The following is a 20,957-nucleotide window of genomic DNA, read 5'->3' as shown; positions in this document are numbered from 1 at the left end:
GTATCAGGGTGATGGTGGCCTCGTAGAATCAGTTTTGCATCGAGGTAGACTTAGGAGTGGTAGTGCATAGAATGTAAACAAGTAAACCATTTAAATGGTTTAGTAGTACAGTCAAAAGAAGATGTGACAGCACTGGAAGTGAGGAGATGAGGTAGGATTTGGTATTTGGTTTGAAGATAAAGGTGACAAGACTTGCTACCAGATGGGATGTTGGAAAGTTTCTAAGTATTTGTTCTGAGAAATAGAGTGAAGAACGGTGCTATTCCCTGAAGTAGTGTAGACTGGGGTGTTAATTCAAGTGTGAAAATAAAGCGTTCTGATTCAGATGTGATAAATTTCAGATGCTCATTAAATTCCAAGTAGAAATTATGTAGGCATTTATCTGTAGGTCTCTAGAGAGAGTAAAGCTTGAAATATAAATCTGAGAGTCATCCAAGTATACTGTAGATAATATTCAACATCAGGGGACTTGAGATTAGCTGCAGTTGGAATGTGGATAGAACAGAAACAGTTTAAAGACTGAGCCCAAGGACACATCAACATTTAGAAGATTCTACAACAAGATTATAAAAGAGTGGTGAGTCAATTAGGAGTAGATCAAAACACATGTTATGATGCTGAAACCAATAGTAATATGTGTTCTCCCAAGATTATTAATAGCCTATGATTCTAGGGAATTTAACAAAAAATAATCTTTTAATATTATTTATTAAACTAGAAATCTGAAAAGTTATGTTAAATATAAGCATAATAGTATTAATATCTCCTAACTAGTAAATAGTCAAGCCCTTGGATATAAAGTGTATATCTGAGGTTGTAATAAGAGGGTAATTCTAGGGTTGAAGAACAAGGTGGAAGAAATATCATTTAAGCATGTTATACTAAATATTTATCATGCTTCTGTTTGACTGAGTCTCACATAGTCTCATAAGCCAGATTCAAATATGAAGTGATGAACGTAAGCAAAATACAGAGATCCATGCTGATGTTCTGTGAAAGATTTCTCATTACTTAAAATTTAACTTGCTCTTGAATGTGTATGACTTCAGATTCTCAATAAGTACGTCTTGACATTCTTTTATTCTCTTTGCTTCTTTCCACAGGTGGGGAAGTCCCATACACAACTCTGGCTACCCGAATGATGATGGGGGCTTGGTGGCTATTTGCTTTGATTGTCATCTCATCTTACACAGCAAACCTTGCTGCTTTCCTCACTATCACCCGCATTGAAAGCTCCATCCAGTAAGTAGACAAAGATTCCACTTGATACAAAGTATGAGAAATGACAGGCGTGGCCAAAGCTATGTGATGTCTGTTAATAAATTTACAACTTCCTTTTGAGTAAAGGCTTAATTTTGTGATGTGCAGACATCACAACATAGTCCAACTCCTGAAAGTACAGTTTTTGGTAGAGCATTCTTTATACAGTAAAATTCTGGGTATTATTTGGACATTGCTTCCCACATTTTCCTGGAAGGATAACACATATTCAGAATTTTAACTTCTGTAAAATATGACCGTGGGCAATACTATTAAAAAGAAGGAAAAGGATACATACTAAAATATATATATTTCAAGTTTGAGATGCTCAGTCTTTGCCTTGAGTCTGTCCCATTATGCACTGTGTGAGTAAATAGTTAGGTAGACACTGGATGATTGATAGATAGATGATAGGTAGGGAGAGGGAGAGAGAGAGAGAATGAGAATAGCTATCAAGAGGTAAAACCACATTCTGTCTCTTCATTGCATTTTAGCTAACGTGAGTATTATTGCTGCTGTTTTTCCAGCTGCAGCGGTGGTAAATTGCCATTAATTATAGTGTACTTTTGAATCCTGAAAGCTACCTAAGTCAGTGCTTCATTTCACAAATGACTTTCCCATGAGCCCTGAGACTCCAAAGGCCTTTGATTTACCATGGCCAGTTTTTCTTTATGTGGTTTCATGCCATAAGGTCAGGTCAGTGCCACAGTACAGCCTCTGCATTATTAGAACATAGTGTTCTGTATATTGTTTTAGGAAAAAAATTTTCTGAAAATGTTATTAATCCAAAATCAAGGTAGTTTGAACTTTTGAAAAGTTAAAAAACATTTATTTCTCAACAAAGCTGACAGTTCAAGATTAGAATAATTAACTTTGTCAAGGAATTAATTAGGGATTTACTTCATCCTTAAGAGAAAACATGAATTCTTCTTGCCTTTAAAATAGTATGTAAATGAATTCCATTAGTAGTTGCAAAATTATTATAGCACAATACTAAAATAAACTCAAGAATTAATGATCTAAAAAGAAATAGGGTATTTTCTTCAACTGCTTGTGTATATAAATTGAAACCCCAAAATTCAGCTACTAATAGTCAATTATTTCATCCATTTATGAAAATGATGTTCCCAACTTCTCTCATCAAATCATAGTCTTCATGTTGTTTTCCCAGTTATTTCTTTGGTGCAGAGCCTTCATATGCTTTTAACTTACTACCCTTGTAGCCAGTTCTATGTGTGACATAAATTATAAGTGATCCAGAGTGAAGCTCATGGAAAATTTAAACTGATGACCCCATCAGAGTCCTATTTTAAGCAATAATGAAAATGTTTACAACGTCCCAGCCCAAGAAATCAATGAATTAGTAAAATTGTGCAAATAATAACTAACATTTATTGAGCACTCACAAGATGCCAAACTTTGTAGTAGATGGGTTTTTTTGTGGGTTTTTTTTTTTTGCGGTACACGGGCCTCTCACTGTTGTGGCCTCTCCCGTTGTGGAGCACAGGCTTCGGACGCGCAGGCTCAGCGACCAGGGCTCACGGGCCCAGCCGCTCTGCGGCATGTGGGATCTTCCTGGACCGGGGCACGAACCCGTGTCCCCTGCATCGGCAGGCGGACTCTCAACCACTGCGCCACCAGGGAGGCCCTGTACTAGATGTTTGACGTGCATTGGCTTATTTAATGCTTACAACCATCTTCTGGAATGCATACTACTTATTAATAACCCATTTTACAACTGAAGTTGAAAAGATAAGTAACTTGCCTCAAATCATGCAGCTAATAAGTGATTGATTAAAGACCAGACCTTAAATCTGTCTCATTCCTGAATCTATGTTCTAACTATGCCACACTAGTCCCCATTCCACACCCTTGTACATTTGTATGGCCAGTTGCTTTTAAGGGAACTTTATAAAGGATGTGTTATAGCCTCATTCATTGCTAAGAATAGTGATGTAAAGGATGACATTATTCAAATCCTCAATTTGTCTGAGGAAATAAAGTATCAAAAGTTAGGAGATTTTTGTGTTGGGTCGATTCTGTAGGCATATATCCCAGCATGAGCTAATTACGTCTATAATTGATACCTGCCACTCAGGGTAAGACTGCTTGCCAGACCAATCAATGGAAATCACATTAAGAAAAATAGTTTTAAAAAATTAAAATGGAGTATTTTAATCTCACTAATATACTTCTTGTCAACTTTGTTTAACATGTTATATTTTAAGTGTACTTAAAGTACATAGGTTTTTACTATGTAGCTCAGATCTGACTTTGAAACATTTTAAAATAAATGAATGAAGAACATTTTAAATAACTGATTTTATGCAGCATATGACAACAATAATAATAAATAATAAAAATTATGGATATTATTCACTGAGAATTTATTATGAATTTATTAAGCATATATATATATATATATATATATATATATATATCCCCTTTAGTACTCAAAATTACCCTAATAATACAGCTACTACTATGATTCCTACTTTGTAGATCAAGAAACAGAAATTTGGAATTTCTCACTAGCACACAGTGAATAGTGTCAGAGCTGGAAATCTAACCTACATCAGTCCAATACCAATTCATGACTTTACCTACTGAAGTTTTTCTTTATCTTACAATTTGTTTCTTGCTTGTTCTTAAAATTTGTTTGCTTGAGCCGCTCTTTCACTGAGGTTGCAGGCCTCATGGTGTGTGTATATCTGAGCTATTTAGTCATTACAACGTTGCCAGCATTCGTTAGTATCTAGACTTTCATGCAATAGCAGTGGGAGCAAAAGCCTCTATCAAATTTTTACACCCATAGGATTTTCTAAAGTAAAGTCTAATGGAAAAAGATCCTAATTGCACATGATGTTTCCCTCAGGTGTAGTTTCCCACAATCCAAAATAACTGAACCTTCATTTTTTTAACAAATTATTTCTTTCTAATGCCAACTCACATTATTAAAAGTCAACATTGGGTATAATGAATCTCCCCTTCCTTCTAATCTTTTCACTAGGTTGATTATGAAAGGGGAACATCAGAGCCAAATAAGTTAAAAGAGACCTGATTCTCTCCCCAAACTTAAAGATAGCTTCTAATTTCATGCTTCAGCTGTGTTGGTAAACATAATTGTAATGTTTCTTGGAAACATTCAAAGTTCCATTTATAACTAATGTCAAACTTTCTTGGAAAATTCTAAGTCTAATTTTTCTTAGAAAAGCAAAAACTTTTTTCACAAAACCACCCACTGTCATTCTTCTTAATCTTTCACATTCATGAGATTTGCTCATGGTTAAATGAAGCAGTGCTCATTAGGGTACCTTTTCCCAGCCCAACTGCTGTCCCAAACATCTACCATCCACATCTTTATTCACAAAATTCAAAGTCACTTCTCCACACCAGGAGAGGCAGAGGTGGCTAGCTGGTAACCACAAATCTGATCTCTTATCCTCTGAGTCTGTTTCTTGGCTACTGTAAATAATGCTTCAGTGAACATAAGGGTGCGTAATCTGTTCAATTCAAAAGAACATAATCTTTTCAAATTAGTATTTGCACTTTATTTGGATAAATACCCAGGAGTGGAATTGGTGGATCGTATGCTAGTTCTGGTTTAAATTCCTTGAGGAACCTCCATACGGTTTTCCATAGTGGCTGCACCAATGCACAGGGTTTCCTTTTCTCCACCTTCTCACCAACGCTTATTACTTGTTGCCTTTTTGATAATAGACATTCTGACAGGTGTGAGGTGGTAGCTCATTGTGGTTTTGATTTGCATTTCCTGGTGATTAGTAGTGTTCAGCATCTTTTCATGTGCCTGTTGGCCATCTGTATGTTAAATGTCTGTAATTTATACATCATTTGGAAAAAATGTCTATTCAGATCCTCTGACCATTTTTAATCTGGTTGTTTGTTTTTTTAATGTCAAGTTGTATGAGTTCTTTGTATATTTTGGATATACCCTGATCAGGTATATCATTTGCAAATATCTTCCCCCATTCAGTAGGTGGCCTTTTCATTTTGTTGATAGTTTCCTTCACTGTGCAAAAGCTTTTTAGTTTGATGTAGTCCCATTTGTTTATTTTTGCTAATCCATGTATAACTTTTGAATCTCCCAAAACTTAACTAATAATAGCCTACGGCTGACTTGAAACCTTACCAGCAACATAAACTGTTAATTAACATGTATTTTGTGTGTTATATGTATTATATACTTATTTTTACAATAAAATAAGCTAGGCAAAAGAAAATATTATTAAAACATCATAAGGAAAACTATTTATGGTACATATATGATTTTAATGAAAAAAAGTCCATGAATAAGTGGACCCTCACAGTTCAAACCCACGTTGTTCAAGGGTCAACTGTAGATATTTAAACACTGTGCTAGGCATTTAGTCTATAAAGGTATTTAGGTATTATCCCTGAGTCACAATTTATTCGGGGAGATAACAGTGTAGAATTCAATGACATAGGGCTCTGATAAATTATTTATAAAATGCTGTATGAACACAGGGAAGGAGTGATTTAAGTCAATAGCTTGGAGAGAAGGGGAGGAGCGAGGAAAAAAACTATTAGGCATCACAGAGGTTCTCTGATGTATCATCGGAGAGTTTGATCTTAAAGGATAAATTTCAACATACTGAAGGAGTGGCTTATAGCAGAGGTATGAAACTCCTAGGAGAATATCTAGCAAAGGGTTGGTTATCAAAATGTGTTCGTTTCCTTCATGGATTGAGATAGGTGATGTGAGGGTGACAGGAAGTGAAATAGAAAAGGAGGGCAGGACCACATCTTGAAGGGCATGATAAAGCTTGTTACGGAATTTGGAGTTTTTCCTGGAGATAATGAAGAGTGACATCATTTAAGAAAGACAGCTTTATCTGTGGAGAGGAGGATGGGCCAGAGAGAAAAAATGGAGGAGCATATGGAAACGCATTGCAGGTATCTAATAAACGTATATTTATGGCGTTTAACAGTATGTCTCTACTTGATATAAACCTGATCCACATATCTTCTTGTTTCATGGGCTCCTTATGTGGAAATATCTAAGGATTAAGGGTAATTTAAGAGAAATCTGGCTTGAGAAACTTTATATCTCTAGGCTAACATTTGCATTTCTTGTGAATGTAGGGATATTGCCTCAGTTTATTTTTTTAAGATACTTTAAAAAAGGATGTGGTTTACTACCTCTTAGGTAAATAGATAGGGACGAAGAGAGTTACTAATGTGAGGAAATTCTAGAAATCACTCTGGTTAGGCTACTTTTCAGATGCAATTTTGCCAAAAATTTGCATCTCCAGGTTTGCTATTCCTGGACCCCATCCTGCCTTAAAAGTATTAATTACTTTTAGCCTTGAGCCATCAGAAAAGAAATAAGACATTTTTATTCCATTTTAATACATTTTCTTCTTATAAAAGTAACACAAGGCTATTTTGAGAAAATTAGAAAGTAGAGTAAAATTTTGAAGGACAAAGCATTAATAATCCATAATTTGTCATAAAGCAGTAAGTTCTGTTAATATTTAAGCAAACTTTCTTTTAACTGTTTATTTTGAAACAATTATATATACACAGGAAATTGCAAAGTCAGTGCAATTATAGCACAGAGATATTCCTTATACCCTTCACCAAGCTTCCCCCAATGGTTACATCTTCAGTAATTACAGTACAGTATCAAAATCAGGAAATTGACATGGGTACTAGGTACACATATAGCACTGTGCCATTTTATCACAAGTTTAGAATCTCTAACCACCACTGCAATACAGAACTACTCCATCATTACAAAAATCTCCCACAGGGCTTCCCTGGTGGCGCAGTGGTTGAGAGTCCGCCTGCCGATGCAGGGGACACGGGTTCATGCCCCGGTCCGGGAAGATCCCACATGCCGCGTAGCGGCTGGGCCCGTGAGCCATGGCCGCTGAGCCTGCGCGTCTGGAGCCTGTGCTCCGCAATGGGAGAGGCCACAGCAGTGAGAGGCCCGCGTACCGAAAAAAAAAAAAATCTCCCACATTCTACCCCTATATAGTCACACTCACACCTTCTTCCCCACCATCCCCAGCTCTTGGTAACCACTAATGTTCTCCACTCATTCTAAGAGTGTTATATAAGTTGAATCATACAATATGTGGCCTTTTGAAATCAGCTTTTTTCTCACTCAGCAAAATACCCTTGAGGTCCATCCAAGTTGTTGCATGCATCAGTAGTTCATTGTTTTTTATTGCTGAGTGGTATTTACCTATTTTTGTTGTTTCCAGTTTGTTTAAAATTTACCTACTGAATAGCATTTTTGTTGTTTCCAGTTTTTAGCTATTACAAATAAAACTGCTAAGAACATTTATGCTCAGGCTTTTGCATGGATGTTTTCATTTCTCTGGCATAAAAGCCCAGGAGTGTGATTGTTGGATAGTGCGGTAGGTGTGTGATTAGTTTTTAAGAAACTGCCAAACTATTTTCCAGAGTGCCTGCACCATTTTATGTCTCCACCAGCAACATATGGGGGAGCCAGTTTCTCTGCATCCTTGTCAGCATTTGGTGCTGTCACTTTTTAAAATTTTAGCCCTTCTGATAGGAATGTAGTAATATCTTACTGTCATCTTAATTTGCATTTCCCTAGTGACTAGTGATGTTGAGCATCTTTTCATGTGTTTTTTGTCATCCTTATATCCTCTTACATGAAAGGTCCCTGTACATCTTTGTGCATTTTCTATTTGGACTGTTTGTTTTTTTACTGTTGAGAGTTCTTTACATACTCTAGATACGAGTTCTTTGTCAGGCATGTGGTTGGCAAATATTTTCTCTTAGTCTATTGCTTGTTTTTTTTCATCCTCTTTGTAGGGTCTCACATAGAATAAACGTTTTTAATTTTGATGAAGTCAAATTTACCAATTATTTTTTATGGATTGTACTTTTGACGTCATGTCTAAGACTCTTCAAGGAACTCCAAGGTCCCCAAAATTTTCAACTGTTTTATGCTAAAACTTTTATAGTTTTACATTTCACATTTAAATCTATCATCCATTTTGAGTTAAGTTTTGTACTAGGTGTAAAGTTTAGGTTGAGGTTCATTTTTTGCCTGTGGATATTCAAATGTCCAGGAGCGTTTTCTGAAAAAAAAAACAAAAGAACAAACTATCTTTCCTTCATTCAATTGCCTGTGCACTTTGTAAAGAAAAATCAGTTCGCATACTGTGTGAGTCTATTTCTGAGTTCCCTGTCCTGTCCCATTGATCTAGGTATCTGTCTCTCTGCCAATAGCATAGATTTGATTACTGTAGCTTGAAATTGAGGATAGGGATTCCTCCCACTTACTCTTTTTTTTTCAGAATTATTTTAGCTATTCTACTTCATCTTTCCATATAAATTTTAGAATGATCTTGTCTATATCTGCAAAAAAGTAATGCTAGAATTTTAATAGGAATTGCATTAAACCTGTATATCAATTTGGGGAGTATTCACATCTTTATTATGTTGAGTCTTCCAATTTATGAACACAGTATATCTCTCTGCTTATTTAGAGTTTTAATTTCTTCTATCAGCATTTTGTAATTTATAGCATATAAGTCTTATATATGGTAGAGTTATACCTAAGTATTTATTTTTATCCCAGTGATTATAAATGGTATTGGATCTTTGAATTTGGCGTCCACATATTCATTGCTAGTATAAAAATACGGTTTTTTTATATGCTGATTTTATCTTGTGATCCTGATGTGAGTTCAGGGGTTCTAGGAGTTTTGGTAGATTCTTTGGGATTTTCTATGTAAACCTTCATGCCATTTACAAAACTGAGCAGTTGTGTTTCTTTCTTTCTCACCTGTATGCCTTTTATTTCCTTTTGTTGCCTTTTCTGTGCTGACTAGAACTTCTGATACTTCGTCAAATAAGAGTGGTGAGAGTGGACGTCTCTATTTTGTTCTCTGTCTTGGGGAAGCATTCGGTCTTTCACTATTAGGTGTAAGGTTAGCTGTAGGGTTTTTGTAGGTATTCTTTGTCGAGTTGAAGAAATTCTTTTCTATCCCTAGTTTTCTGTGTGTTTTTATCATGAATGGATGTTAGATTTTGTCAAATGCTTTTTTTCCCATCAATTTATATGCTCAGATGATTTTTTCTGCTTTAGCATGCTTGGTGGATTACATTGTTTGATTAGTGAACTATTTTCAGAATGAGGTAGAGGCTAACTCTATTTTCCCCTCCTATTTCTTCTCCACCTTTTTTTCCCTAAATCTTGCTTTTCTTCTTAGTTTTCTTTCTTCTATAGATATGAGGTAATAAAAGAGCCTGATTTTCCCTGCCCGCAGCTCTACTTATTATTTTCTTTTCTCCTACCTCAGCTATTGCTTCCTTCTATCCATTATCTTCCCATTCAAGTTTACCCTCCAGAGTGTAGAGTCCAGACAGTTACCTTCTCACATCCTTAAAATTGCCTCTAAAGCCTCCATTATTACCTCATTCTATCAAAATAAAGTTCAATTCCATCAGCAGAGCTTATTAAACCATTCAAAAGCTAATCAGCTTCTTTTTTGCCTACTAGCACCAATTAATTCATTCTCACACTTGTTCACGCTCCAGTCAAGCCAAACTTTTGTAGGATATTTCATGCTTCTTTGGAGTTTCCATGCTGTTCCCACTTGCTAAAATGACCCAGAACTGCATTCTTCTCTTCTGGCATCTTCTGTTAGCTCAGGTACAATTAGTCATTACACATGTGTCTTCTCTTTGAGAGTGTACATTTTTCAAAGACAAGGACTATGTCTCCTTCGTGTTTGTTCCCCTAATCCTTCTCAGAGTGCCTGGCACAGAGTATTCATAAGAGCAGCTAACAATGAGTGCTTGCTATGTGACAGACACTTTCCTAATGCTTTGCGTAGATTTTCTCATTTAATCCTCATGATAGCCCTATGAGAGATATATTATTTTCATCTCCTTTTTGAAGATGACAGAACTGAAAGCTAGGGTAGTAAACCCAGGCAGTTGGCACTAGAACCTCTGTCTTCACCAGTGGGTCATATCGTCTGCAATTAGCAAATACACTAAATCTTTACTGAATGAAATAAATAAATAAATAGTATATTCGTGAATACATGAATGAATGAAAACCATCAGTATCATGATAAGTTTCTTTGAAAAATAGAGATTTGCAGAAAAGAACTAATGGCTGAATTATATTTAGCTAACTCAATTCCAGATATTTCTAAGTTGCATGGTATCCTAGAAACAGACACCAGAGCCATGGATTCAAATAAATTTGCATTTAAAATCTCTCCCACTTAGTAGCAAATGATTTTGTCATTTTCCGTAATTATTTTAAGCCTTATTTTCCCTAAGAGTAAGAAGAGAATGGGTTCAACTTCATAACTTTTAGTATAAAGAATAAATGGGGGGAAAAAAGACATAAATAACAGCACAGTTCCTGGACACACCCTACCTAGGATTTGCTTCCATTTTTCTCCTTGCTCCCAGGAGCTCATGTAAAATTCCTTGAACTCTTCTTCCCTTCACTCTCATTTTTGGAGGTACTAATAACTATTCTTTTTACCATTTTGTCCACAATTTCATACACTCAATTATTTCTTGTACCTGGTTCAACTAAACCTCAAAGTTCCCTGTTGCTGCTGTTATTGTTTCTGACACAGCTACCACCGCCCTGCCCTACTTCATGGGTGTTGTCTTCTTGCCCTGCCCCTTAATCCTCCAAGCCCCTCAAAGGTAAAAAACTGTCTCTCAGCAAGCCTTATCTGATCTTAAGCCTAAATAAGGACTTAGGAGGGAGATGCAAGAGGGAGGAGATATGGGGATATATGTATACGTATAGCTGATTCACTTTGTTATAAAGCAGAAACTAACACACCATTGTAAAGCAATTATACTCCAATAAAGATGTTTTAAAAAAAATAAGGACTTAGCCAAATGGTTCATTCTGTTGTCTCACTTTAGCTTAACTATTATGAAGATTAAGTTGCTACCCTTAGTGACTAACACTAAACCCAGGTCAGGATATCTATTTGTCAGGCATGTGTTCTCTTTTAACTCATCTTTAATGACCCCTCTCGTAACCTGTAGCTGTATACCACTTCCTCTATGTAGTTTTCCACAGAGTTTTCATAACTGAATTTAGTGGATCCCTTTTTTGAATGCCTTTACATCTACCTTGTTTACACTCTGAGCAACATCTAGCCTTGTACTGGAGTATTATTCTACTTGTTTTACCTTCCCAATTACAATATATGTTCTCGAGGGTGGTTTTATGACTTGTATTAACACAGGGCCTTATGTAGTACCTTATTGAGTACACAGTTGGTTACAAGTAAATATTCATTGAATGAATGAACCAGAAAAGGATTTCTTAGAATCTGGCTTGAGACTATGGAACTCCATGACTTGTTTATAACCTCATAAGAAATCAGAAAGAAATATGAAAGCCATTTCTTTGTCCTTTTATTCCAGGATAAGACAGGGAGCCCAGAATGGTATGCTCTCTCAGTTTCCTTAGTGTCTCACCTACTTCAGTCTTTCAGTAGGAGGCTATTTCTTAGCTCTCAGCAGGGAATTGCACACTTTATTAGGAACAGCCAAAATCAAGGTGGCTGGAGTGAGCTGGGCCTGATTCATACTGCTTTTTATATTTTGGTTTAGTATAGAATTGTATAAACTTAGCTCCAGAGTACACAGTCATGGCAGACAGAGGAAGACATTCATCTCCTTACTCTATATTGTTCAGTGTCAAAATGGCTTACTTGTCAAAGCCCTTAAGTACTACAGTGATGGATGTTTTATAAATATATAGCCATCTAGATGTTATAGACAGAATTTTGTCTTTCTTTTTGGAAAACAAAAACTCTCAGAAGTATGCTGGTCTTTCAAAGCCACTCTTCAGTGAGGATTTAATTAAAAGTTGTCTCCAACTTTATTTGTGACTCCCAGGAACAGGGCTATTTTAGCATTGCTATACACTCTGTTTACACTGAGCTCACCGAGATGAAAACTTTGCCAAACTAATAGGCTCCCACAACCCCTAAAATGATCTCCTTCTTCTGGACAAGCTGAATCATTCTAAACAAGGCAAATCCTCACCTCGTTCTCTCTCTCAGCCTTAGTCATCTAAGCCTAAAAACCTATTAAGTACTCAAGAATATAAATTCCTGTATCCTCTGTATTTCTTGTTATTTTCCTGCCTTACCTGAAGTCAGCCGAATAAATAGCTTCCATTTACCACAAGCATGAGAATATGGTAAAACTCTTATACTTGGGAGCACGCTGCTCAGTCGTTTTAGAGGAGCCAGTGCACATGGGGCAGGCTTTCGTGGCATTAATGTAGAAGAATAAAGAAGATGTGGTACGTGTATACAATGGAATATTACTCGGCCATAAAAAGGAATGAAATTGGGTCATTTGTAGAGACATGGATGGACCTAGAGTGTGTCATACAGAGTGAAGTAAGTCAGAAAGAGAAAAACAAATATCATATATTAACGCATATATGTGGAATCTAGAAAAGTGGTACAGATGAAGCTATTTCCAGGCCAGGGATAGAGATGCAGACATAGAGAACAGACATGTGGACACAGTGGGGGAAGGGGAGGGTGGGGGCGAACTGGGAGATTAAAATTGACATAAATACACTACCATGTGTAAAATTAAATAGCTAGTGGGAACCTGCTGCATAGCACAGGGAGCTCAGCTCAGTGCTCTGTGATGACCTAGATGGGTGGGATGGGGGGGAGGGAGGTCCAAGAGGGAGGGGTTATATGTATACATATGGCTGATTCACTTCACTGTACAGCAGAAACTAACACAACATTGTAAAGCAATTATACTGCAATACAAAAAATTTTAAAAAAATTTTAATTAAAAATTTAAAATGTAGAAGTGTAAGTGATGGACCTGGGTGACAGTGGAATATGTAGGCAGAGCTGTTCAGCAGAGCACTGCTAAAGAGGACTGGAGACCTAGCTTAGAGTGTGCAAGTCTCTTTCCTGCTTCTGAATAATAAGGTACGTTTTTAAACCACTTTGTACCTTAGTTTTCCGTCTTTGAAAATGTGATCCATTCCTTCTCCACAAGTATTTGTCCCACAGTTTGAATTAAGTTACTTTCAGTGTCTCTTCAACTATAAACTTCTATATCAACTACACAAATGAGGTATCTTATTAAACAAGATCTAAGATAATGATAAAAATATATTCACATAGATTACTCAACAAAAGAAACCCTAGTCTGAAAGGAAACTCTTTTTCACCATTTTTCTCATTCTGTTTTTCTTGTCCCACCTTCCTTTCCCAGTGCAGCACACCATCCTGTCAGCGATCCTGGTGTGCTGACCTCCACCCTCCGCTAAGTATCTGCTTGACCCCATTAGTTCTCTGGTTCTCTTAGCTCCTCCACAAGCTCCTATCATCTAAAGATAGTCAATTTATTTTTAATGGCTTTCTCCTCCACCACCACCAGCCCCCCCCCACACACACACATGCACACATTCACTACACACACCCCTACTACAGCCCCTATTTCTCCAACCCTGATCTTTTAGCATAAGGACAAGCTTGGAAATCACCAGAGGCCCCAGATCATGGCAAGTCTCCAAGAGGGCAAATAACAAGATCTGCAGCCAGCTGGCTGGACTGCTTTTTCCGATGACGATTGTCATTTTCTGAGAAGGATGCAGAACTCTCAACATTTGCTACTGAATGGAGGGTAGGGAGCACATTTAAAAAACAGTCCGGATATTTATAATGTGAGTGACTGTGAATAAGACCTGACTCTGAGCCTTAAGACATGCATTTTATATCTGCTTTTCGTTGACATTTCTCAAAAAAGCTATATACCTAACTGGGAATAGAGGATAGTTTCTCTGAATGATTCAAAAAAATCTCTTTCAGAGAAATCCAGAGACCTACTGTACTGCGAAGAAGGAAAATATCTTTTGTATTTGGGAAGTTTTAACTTATCAATAGACACTTGGTCCCCTGCTCTGTATTATGAAGAGCGAGGATTTTTGTTTTAGTAAGAAAGATTCATTAGAATCTTCACTGAAACAATGACCTTCCACCTTATTTTGACAGTAACATTTCACTGGGTCTTCAAATAGACTATTAAATTAGCCCTACTGTTATTTCTGATAAATTCTTCCTCTCTAGTTATTTCTTTCCACTATGAATAATTTGATAATGTGATTAATGTTTTGAGCTCCTTCAAAGACCTTATAGGGAAAAAAATTACAAATTACTATTGATTCCTCATTTGAATCCACACTGTATTTTATTTGGGTCATTGTTTTATGTAGTAATATTGTGTATTATTGTTTCACAGCTTGTTACTGACCCAGCTGTGAGGTACTGATCAATGGTTCAGTTTCAGCCTTGGAGGATATATTGTATAAAGTTTTTTCCATAAGTCAGCACTGGCCCTGACTCTAATTAACATTTTCAGTGTTGATTTGAAGTATGGAATAGGGAGTAAGCTTATTAAATATGCAGATTACTTTATAATGAGTAGGGGTGATTATTGACTAGAACCACACTGTAAGAATTCATTAAGGACCTTGACAAATTAAACAAGGTGATTAGAAGTGAGATGAAGTTTAATAGGGACAAATATGTGATAATTCACTCAGAGATGGAAAGAACAAACTCTGTGTACATGTGTGTGTGTGTGTGTGTGTGTGTGTGTGTGTGTGTGTGTGTGTATCTACAGTAGTTTAAAATTGGGGGATGTAGGCAGTTTCAGAATGAATCATCTGTCAATTGTAAATTTGAAATGTAGCATTGGTGTTTATAAAGAAAATGACCAAAGTTACCTAGCAGTAGAAAAGTTGTTCAGGACTTTTAAACTACTGTGATCTATTTATAAGGTCCATAACTTATGCAAAAAGTGGAATAGAAGAGAACAAAGATGGCTTAGTTAATTACATAGGAAAAAAGGGAGTAATAGATCCTGCGAGTAAAAGTAAAGGGATTTAGTGTTTAAATCAGCAAAGAGAAGGCTGAAGGAAGAAAAATGAAAAAGAAATGTTTTATTACATAAAGAAATAGTGTTCTAGAGGTGGTGAGTAGCTATTGTCCATGTGACTGAGAACAAAATGAGAGGATTATTTGAAATAAGGGGGTTTTAGGTTAGGCATGAGTAAGGACTGCCTGGTGTTAAGTTTTGTAAGTCAGAAAAATGTCTTAGGAAGAAAAATAAATTCAGTTTGGGAGGCTGACTTATGTACCTTAAGGAATGTAATCAAATTATGTGATACCTCCAGGAACTCTTTCAACTGTCTGATGTTATGATTGTATTAGGATTCTTTCTTAACATCACTTAGAAATTTGTTGATCCTCAGGGAAATTCATGGGGATTACTCAAGTCCTTCCTGTGTTTTCAAGGATATAGGAACATGAAAATCTGCTCTTCTGCTATTGAAGTATATTGGATTATTTGAGGATCTTGTCCTAACAAATTTTACAATTAGCTGACAATCAATAATAAATGTAATGAAATGCTGGCCATACAAATTTAGGATAATTCCATATTTGTTCATATTGTCCTGTGTAAATAAATATTGCATCTTCATGATATGTAAGAAAGAAAGTGCACAGGAAAATTGCAGAGCAATTGAATTCACAGAATATTCGGCCTTTTGCACTGGAGTTTTGCTTAATTAGTATATATATATATGTGTGTGTGTGTATATATCATGAAAGACTACTTCATTTGACTAATAAGCCATTTAAAATAGAGAACAGGGTCATAAATGATAATTCTGTCAGCAGGTGGAAAAATATAATGTCTGCCACACATCAGGATGCATGACATGATGAAATTATTTCCTAGCTTATAATGTGGGTCAACAAGTCAAGCAAGACAGTCAGATTTTCAGATGACTGTTTTCTTGCATTTATTTAGCATTGTCATTTTGGAGACAGTTTAACCATCATCTTTATTAATGACTGCCTCACAGCAGCAAGAAGGACAGAGTGCTTCCTCCTTCCTCTGGGTTCTCTAAAATGACCTATCATAGCCACAAGTCTGAATCAACTTCTAAAAAGTGTATGGGAACTGCAAGTCTCTCCAAGTGCAGGGGGATGTTCCCCCACCTCGCCCCTGATATCCATCTATCTCAAATACATCTATTTTAGATGAATTTCCAGTATTACCTGTGACCATCCTGTCTATACCACATGGCAGATAGGGGTGCTCTTGACTACTCGTTGGGGGGAAATATTCCTAAATCTCTCAGGAAAGACTTGAAAGTCATCTCCTGGGATGTAATCCTCCATGCCTAGTGATCTACCATGTAGGGACAGTGTTTGCAAGGGAGCAATGCCCTCTTATGAGCACCTCTACACACTTTTTCTAGACCAAGCACATCTGGAATTCTGATGGATATTTAAATAGTTTTTTAAAGAAGTTCAGAGCACAGAGACCTGAAGCCATCTTTTATCTAATTTACTCTGGTGAACCACGTAAGGGTGGGTGTGAGAGTATGTGAAGGATGTGGGACAGAAGCGAGGAGAGGTACAGAACAGGGGGGCTGGAGAAGGAGGCACCACTCAGGCCTTATTCGAGCATCCCACGTGGAGCCCTTCTCATCCGCTGACCCTCCTCTGTAAATCCCCAGTCCTCTTTGGTCCTCATATGGTTCCTCTAATAAAACACCCTCTCCAACTGGGGGGGGGGCTCCCTTGGGAAACTCTCCCTGTCTCTGCAAGTAAAGGAATCCTAGCCCTCTGCCTTGCCTGATATCCTTCAAACTTGTCGGCCTCAGACTTCAGACTTCTGCTGCCTTGAAAACAAAAAAAAAAATTCTGGCACCATGAGAGAAAGAAAAACACACACACATCCTCTCCACTAGAGATAGCTGTGTCTGGGTTCCTCCTGAATTATCTTGCTCCATAAATTATACTGTTTTACACTATACAATCTCATCTTCTATGAGAGAATTGTATTTCCTCCACTACTGTGACTTTGACCTTAATCTTTTTAAAATAAGAAACCTAGCATTATTGGGCTAGAGAATATCCAACTCTTTGCTGAGCCTGCTTTCATTAAATAGCGTTAGCCCTCATGCACTTAAAATAGTTCTCACTGAGCTCTTCAGTATGGACTGAACCATCTGCAAACCAGATTTTCTTCTGACATCAGGGAGTGTTAAGAGTCCTGCTTACCGTACCATTTAGCCTTGATACCCTTATGTTTCATCAGACTTCCTTTCCAAACTTGTATCTGAGGACCTGGGAAAACTTCACTGAGCAAAAGGAGCTACTAGGATTCAGAATGTGGTTTCTCAAAGGACAAGTGGCCATTAGCTACATTGCAGTAGGAGACAGGAAGCCTTTCCATATGCTTATCTGTTCTCCTATAAGTAGAGCATTCATATTCTTGAGACTTCTTCCTCTTTATGTAAATACTCAACCCTTGAAAGAACAAAATCCTAAAGCTCAGCTTTATATAATAACACTCAGTATCACCAAAGGTGACTATTCTCTCTTTGTTCTGGTGCTTATCTCTTCTTTAGCTACTAAAACCGTGAATTCTTTTACATTGTTTTAATCATTTCAGTTAGCAGAGTTAGTTGAGCAATTTTCTTCACCACTTCAGTTTGCTTCTGATATTTTAATCAGAAATCACTCATCAAACCAACCACTAAATTGTCATCTCTGTTTCCACACTGCTGAATAAGTATCCCTCTCAGGAATAGACATTCCACCTTGTACTGGATCCTATGTTTACCAGAACATTGGACTATACCTCAGCTTTTCCAGATATTTTGTTTCAGTCCTATTTGTTTAATTTTTCTTTGTATTTGCCTTGCCTCTGAATTTATTTATGGCAAACTGTCTTGTTTGCAAACAATTCACTGGTGGTCCAATAAAGATTTTGCAGCTGATTTTGAGACAGGGAAAATTTCCAAAGCTCTCTTTCAAAAAGTTGTGTTTTCTTAAAAAAAAAAATTTTTTTTTTCCTACAAAATACTGCTGGCCATGATTAATCACCCACAGAATGGCTGGTAATATATAGTAAAATTCCCATTTTTATGCAATGCTAGTTTACTGGGAATGCTGGTTTTCCAAGATGAAAGCATCTTTCTAATAAAGAAGTGCAGCCAAAACAAATGAACCTCATTGATTGCTATTTTTCAGACCCTGGGCTAGGTTCTGAGTTTCAAGATAAATAAAATAAATAAATAACTTTAAAAAAAAATCAGTAACATGCATTCTAATGAGGTAAACAAAGAAGTAAAATTTCGAACCACAATGCTAAGATGTGAACATATTTTAAGTATTAGAAGAGCACAGAAGAAGCAGCTGAGTTTGATCTTGAAGGGAGAAAATTCACCTGGGAAGACCAGGAAAGATCTTAAGCTGAGAAAACACCTACCAAGCAAGGAATGATGAAATGGTCTGTTTGCCATATACTGTGAATATGAATGAAGCAAAATGTTGTTTTTGAAAATGAAAAAAAAAAGTTTTTAGGCCAAATTTTTGAAGGATCTTGAATGCTACAGAGTTTAAACCATTTTCTAAGGGCAGTGAGGTATACAGGAAGTATTTAAATAAGTGAGGGATGGGATCAGATTTGAATATCAGAAAGAGCATGTTAGCTGTGGTATGGAGGATGGATTAGGGGTAGGTGGGAGTAGAGATCGGGGAAAAGCTTAGAAATAATTTTCTAGGTAGAAATGATGAGGGTATTGGCAATGTAAAGGCAAAGGTAGTGACAGATTCCCAAGATTGAGGAGGTAAAAATGTACAAAACTTGATGAGTGGTTAGATGGGGTGTGGGAGTTAAAGGCGACAGGTGAGGAAGAGCTTTAGCTGAGATGAATCTATTGATGGGAAAAATCAAAAGATGGCAATTCTAGAAATCATAATAGAGGACAAAGTAACAGCAATAATAGTAATAAATTAATAACTGCAACTATCAGTAATTGAGCACTTAAAGAGTAAGTTCTAGGGCTTCCCTGGTGGTGCAGTGGTTGAGAGTCCGCCTGCCGATGCAGGGGACACGGGTTCGTGCCCCGGTCCAGGAAGATCCCACATGCCGTGGAGCGGCTGGGCCCGTGAGCCATGGCTGCTGAGCCTGCGCATCCAGAGCCTGTGCTCCGCAACAGGAGAGGCCACAACAGTGAGAGGCCCGCGCACCGCAAAAAAAAAAAAAAAGAGTAAGTTCTAGGCTAGATGTCTTGTATCAAAATCTACTTCAAACTTGCAGATACCTTATTATAAAATGATTCTTTCCCCTATTTAACAGGGAAAGGAATTGCAATTTGGAGAATTTTAATTTTTCCAAGGATTGAAACTCAAATCTTTACATCTTCAAACTCCATGTTTTTAGAAGCAAAGAGGTTGCCCAGTGCACAGCTGTCGTCAGCACCTCTCAGTGACAGGCCTGCCTTACCTGACCACCTCAATACATTATCCAATCCTTTTTTCTGCTTCTTGGGTCTCTATAACACTAATGTTCACTCTGCTGGCCCTCCATTATGGCATGTAGTTGTTATTTAAGTGTTAACTTCTGGAGTACTTTTTGTGCTTGGAAAACCTGCCTCTGTAACCTGCCCACGACAGCTCTCAACCACTGCAACCAATGAACTGCAGTGGGCACCAAGCAGGCTCTTTATGTGGTTACTAATGGGCTCTTGGAGTTACAACAAAATGTGTCCTTTCGCAAATGCCGAAATTAACATCCAGAGGAGGAAACTGGGGAGAGAGTGTGGGAGAAAAATCCTGAACTGAGTTGGAGGACACTTTTAATGTACCCCTGCTTGTTTGTCTCTCTTTCATGGTCAGCCCCTTTGCCTGAAGCATCTAGCACCTATCCTATCAACCACGTTCCATTTTCTCCCCCTGAAGAAAAATCCTTCTGATGTGATAACTTGAGTCGACCATGTTTCAATCCGTTAAAAATGGGATTAGACGTAAAATTCCCCACAGCTAAAGCTGGCAGCTCACTCTTGTCATTTGTTAGTGAACATAACATACAACCAAACTCAAATATGAAAGAAAAAAAGAGAGAGAAAAAAAAAAAGGGAGAGAGAAAGAGAGGGAGGAAGGAAGGAAGGAAGGAAGGAAAGGAAGGCAGGCAGAGAGAGAGAGAGAAACAGAGAAGGGGAGAGTAGATGGAAAAGAAAGGCCTATGAGAGTTATTTTACAGTTTATGTAGGTAAGAGCTATTCTCTTATTAAAGGAAAACAGGTAAAAATATGAGTGAAAGTTCACTGCAGAGGGTATAGGCATTAGATTTTTAACTGGTTGACAGCTTTAGAAATGTAAGTAGCAACACATTCATTATAAGATAATTTCATTAGCAAAGTCGTATAAATGTCCCAAAGAATTTGCTATGAAGAAAGTTACCGTTTAGTATCATAGAGTCATACATTCTTGTACTTGGAAAAGAGATGAGACATTAATTCAACTCCAATTCATGAATCTCCTCATTAACAATATAAAGAGTCATCCTGCCACACACACACACATGCAAACACACACACACACACACAAAATCCATTAAAAATCATTAAAAGGGCATTATAAGTTGAGGAATTATTATAATAATAATCTTTGTATAAAAACGATAGCTTGATTGAATACTGATATGACGATCACTAGTCACTCTTTGAGGAGGACGCTGTTACTCTCTCCATTTATAGATGAGGAAAGTAAGGTTAAGAGCTACCACCTAACATCACACAGCTCACAAATAACAAACCTGCTTGCCTT

The 20,957-nt window shown here is 37.1% G+C and overlaps 1 protein-coding gene across 3 annotated transcripts in view; it reads left to right on the top strand.

The window, feature by feature from the left end:
- Positions 1–20,957, top strand: part of GRID2 (glutamate ionotropic receptor delta type subunit 2) — a gene marked incomplete at both ends in the record, with an annotated part of 1,386,303 nt that overhangs the window by 1,098,300 nt on the left and 267,046 nt on the right. For all 3 annotated transcript variants that reach the window (XM_079709016.1, XM_079709017.1, XM_079709015.1), the window contains one exon: positions 1,104–1,242. In XM_079709016.1, the coding sequence (XP_079565142.1) occupies positions 1,104–1,242 (139 nt within the window). The remainder of the gene's footprint in view (positions 1–1,103; positions 1,243–20,957) is intronic.

Source organism: Hyperoodon ampullatus, assembly GCF_949752795.1.
Source record: "Hyperoodon ampullatus genome assembly, chromosome: 1".
NCBI classification, from domain to species: domain Eukaryota; kingdom Metazoa; phylum Chordata; class Mammalia; order Artiodactyla; family Ziphiidae; genus Hyperoodon; species Hyperoodon ampullatus.
This window is presented reverse-complemented; position numbering and strand designations above follow the sequence as displayed.